This window comes from Fopius arisanus, unplaced genomic scaffold (genome assembly GCF_000806365.1).
Source record: "Fopius arisanus strain USDA-PBARC FA_bdor unplaced genomic scaffold, ASM80636v1 scaffold00059, whole genome shotgun sequence".
Classification (NCBI taxonomy): Eukaryota; Metazoa; Arthropoda; class Insecta; order Hymenoptera; family Braconidae; genus Fopius; species Fopius arisanus.
This window is the reverse complement of record NW_011887798.1, coordinates 110,945-113,260: the sequence shown is the minus strand read 5'-3', so window position 1 is coordinate 113,260 and position 2,316 is coordinate 110,945. Positions and strand designations below refer to the sequence as shown.

General features: G+C 43.1%; 2 protein-coding genes across 2 annotated transcripts in view; one reads left to right on the top strand and one right to left on the bottom strand.

Annotated features, from left to right (window-relative positions):
• RpS8 (ribosomal protein S8) overlaps positions 1–622 on the top strand; it is a 1,909-nt gene extending 1,287 nt beyond the window's left edge. The window contains exons 4-5 of the mRNA XM_011308425.1: positions 152–287; positions 466–622. Of these exons, the coding sequence (XP_011306727.1) occupies positions 152–287; positions 466–575 (246 nt within the window). The 3' untranslated portion in view covers positions 576–622. The remainder of the gene's footprint in view (positions 1–151; positions 288–465) is intronic.
• LOC105268573 (protein kinase C-binding protein 1-like) lies at positions 613–2,310 on the bottom strand. Its single transcript, XM_011308240.1, has 2 exons — positions 1,285–2,310; positions 613–1,157 (listed from the first exon to the last, which is right to left on the bottom strand). The coding sequence occupies exons 1-2, from the start codon at positions 1,889–1,891 to the stop codon at positions 796–798; spliced, it is 969 nt and encodes a 322-aa protein (XP_011306542.1). The 5' UTR covers positions 1,892–2,310; the 3' UTR covers positions 613–795.
• Between the last annotated feature and the right edge of the window lie 6 nt (positions 2,311–2,316).

Genomic DNA, 2,316 nt, shown 5'->3' with positions numbered 1-2,316 from the left:
ATAGTGCATGACAACTGCGAAATTGTATGATGATCATTATTTTCTAATCTGAGTGCCATGGTGACACTATTCCCACAGCGTTCTGAGGTCCATCCAGAATAATTACGCCATAAACCTAGAAAAGTGTCAATTTAATGAATATTCTGCTTAATTTCAGACTGAGGCTGAGGAGGAGGCGCTCAACAAGAAGAGATCGAAGAAGTGCGAGGCTAAATACAAGGCCAGACAACGATTCGCCAAGGTAGAGCCAGCATTGGAGGAGCAATTCGCAACTGGACGTGTTCTTGGTAAGAAAGCCCCAATAAACCTCTCAAAATAATCTCACCCCCTCGATTCAAATAATATTTAAACAAACAGAAATAATAATTCGATATTTTTTCATAATTGACCTATTTTCTTAAAAAGGATAAGTCCTCGTGGAATAATTACGAAATTATTCTATTGTAATTCAATTTTCCATTTCAGCTTGTGTTGCAAGTCGTCCAGGTCAATGTGGAAGGGCTGACGGTTACATCCTGGAGGGCAAAGAGCTCGAGTTCTACATGAGAAAGATCAAGAGCAAGAAAGCCAAGTAAATGTAACAACAATTTAACAATAAAACACAAACGTACGTAAAAAAAAAGGCAGTAAATATTATTCACTGTATTCCAATCTCCCAACGATTTTACAGAGATTATACCTAAAAAATACTGGTAATTTTTACAAAAAAGAAAAACAATTCAGTGCTGTTCTAAAATCGATTGAGTGGTCAGACAATTCCAAGAGAAAAAAAAAAAACAGCAATAAATGATTGATTCAAGCTCCACGAACGTAAGACGTGGTGTTCGGAGTACTCATTGACTTGGGAATTGCCTCTGATTGCTCTTTCTGTCCATTGACTCGACTGGTACTCGCAACTGATCTATTTGTTATCGATTTTCGTCGCATGCACTTTGTCTGGTGTTTCCTCCAGTCCAATTCTTGGCAGCTCTCACTGCAGTAGGACGTGTTCCAGCAGCAGTTCATGCAGGCCTCAACACCACAACCAACGCACCACTGCTTCCCCTTTGTCTCTGCTATACATATGAATTTCTCCTCTTCTAAGGTCTTCCGTAGCTCCTCCAGGGCACGCAAGTGCTCGGTCTCCATAACTGCCTTGTCTTCTCTCCATGTTTTTTCTATTAAAAAAAAAAAAAAAAAACCAAAAGGAATTCAAAACTCAGAAATTCTACCCTTTTATTTTTGGTGTTTAAACAATTTTAAATAATGGAATTATACCAAAAATCGAATTCAAATGAAATCTACCTGAAATCTGCTTCAACTCAGCAATTTCCTGTTGATGCTCCCACTTGATCCTCTCCATCCTGAGCTTCATGTCGAAAATAATAGCTCGATCAGCTCCAACAATTCCAGCCACAGGTCCTTCCCCCTGAGTGGCCTGTTTGATACTCTCCTCAATAATTAAACCCATTTGCTTAGCCAGAGTGTCAGCACCCTTGCTGATCAACGAGCTAAGAGGTCCAGCATCTGCTGGAACACCAAAACTCTTCTCCAATTTCACTGGTGATTTCACCTGCGGTCTCTGCCCAGTAGAAGCTCCAATCCCTGGTGGTTTATTAGGAAAACTCTTCTTGGCCCTTCTATGTTTCCTCTCCAACCCCTGCTTTTCCTGCTTCTCCTCTAGCTTCTCTATCTTTTCCATTTGTGGGATCTTTTGCATCCTCTCCATCTTCTCCGCCACTTTCCCCGCTATTTCTTCATTATTCCCAGCTTCCTCGTTCTTCATCTCCCCGACAGTACTCCTGGGCCTTCTGCTGATCCTCTCTGACGCCTGCCTGGTGCTCCTCCCATGCCCTGATCCCCTTCCCCTGCTTTCCCTCTCAAAATTAGCACTCCTCCTCCCGCCCCTCATACCCTTCCCCGCAGATCCTCTCCTGGGTGTAGGTTTACTCACTTTAATCTGCCTAGAACGTTTCCCAGGGATCGGTGCCTCAGGGAGTCCTGGTGTCAGCGATCTCTTCCTCTTCCTCGGTGACTCCTTTCCATCATCATCATCGTCCTCTTCATCATCCTCATTGAAATCCCCAGCTAGTGTCTCAGCGTCAGAATAAAAATAAGCCTCACTCACACTATCGGACAGTGAATCCCATTTACGTTTCTTTCCTTTACCAATTACCCTCCTGGGAATTCTATCCTCCACCTGCAACGGTGGATCATAATCAGGTAGAAGTGTTTTAATCTGGAGGGGATCGTGGGGATTGAATTGTGTCTTGTGTGGTGCATGCTCGAATCTACCGAAGGTCTCCCCCAGTCGTTTTATGTGAATGGAGATCTCCC

Coding starts and splice junctions, on each gene's coding strand:
- LOC105268573 (XM_011308240.1), bottom strand. CDS start 1,891: ATGAGGGGCGGGAGGAGGAGTGCTAATTTTGAGAGGGAAAGCAGGGGA. Junction 1,158..1,284: donor TGAGTTGAAGCAGATTTCAG/GTAGATTTCATT, acceptor TTTTTTTAATAG/AAAAAACATGGAGAGAAGAC.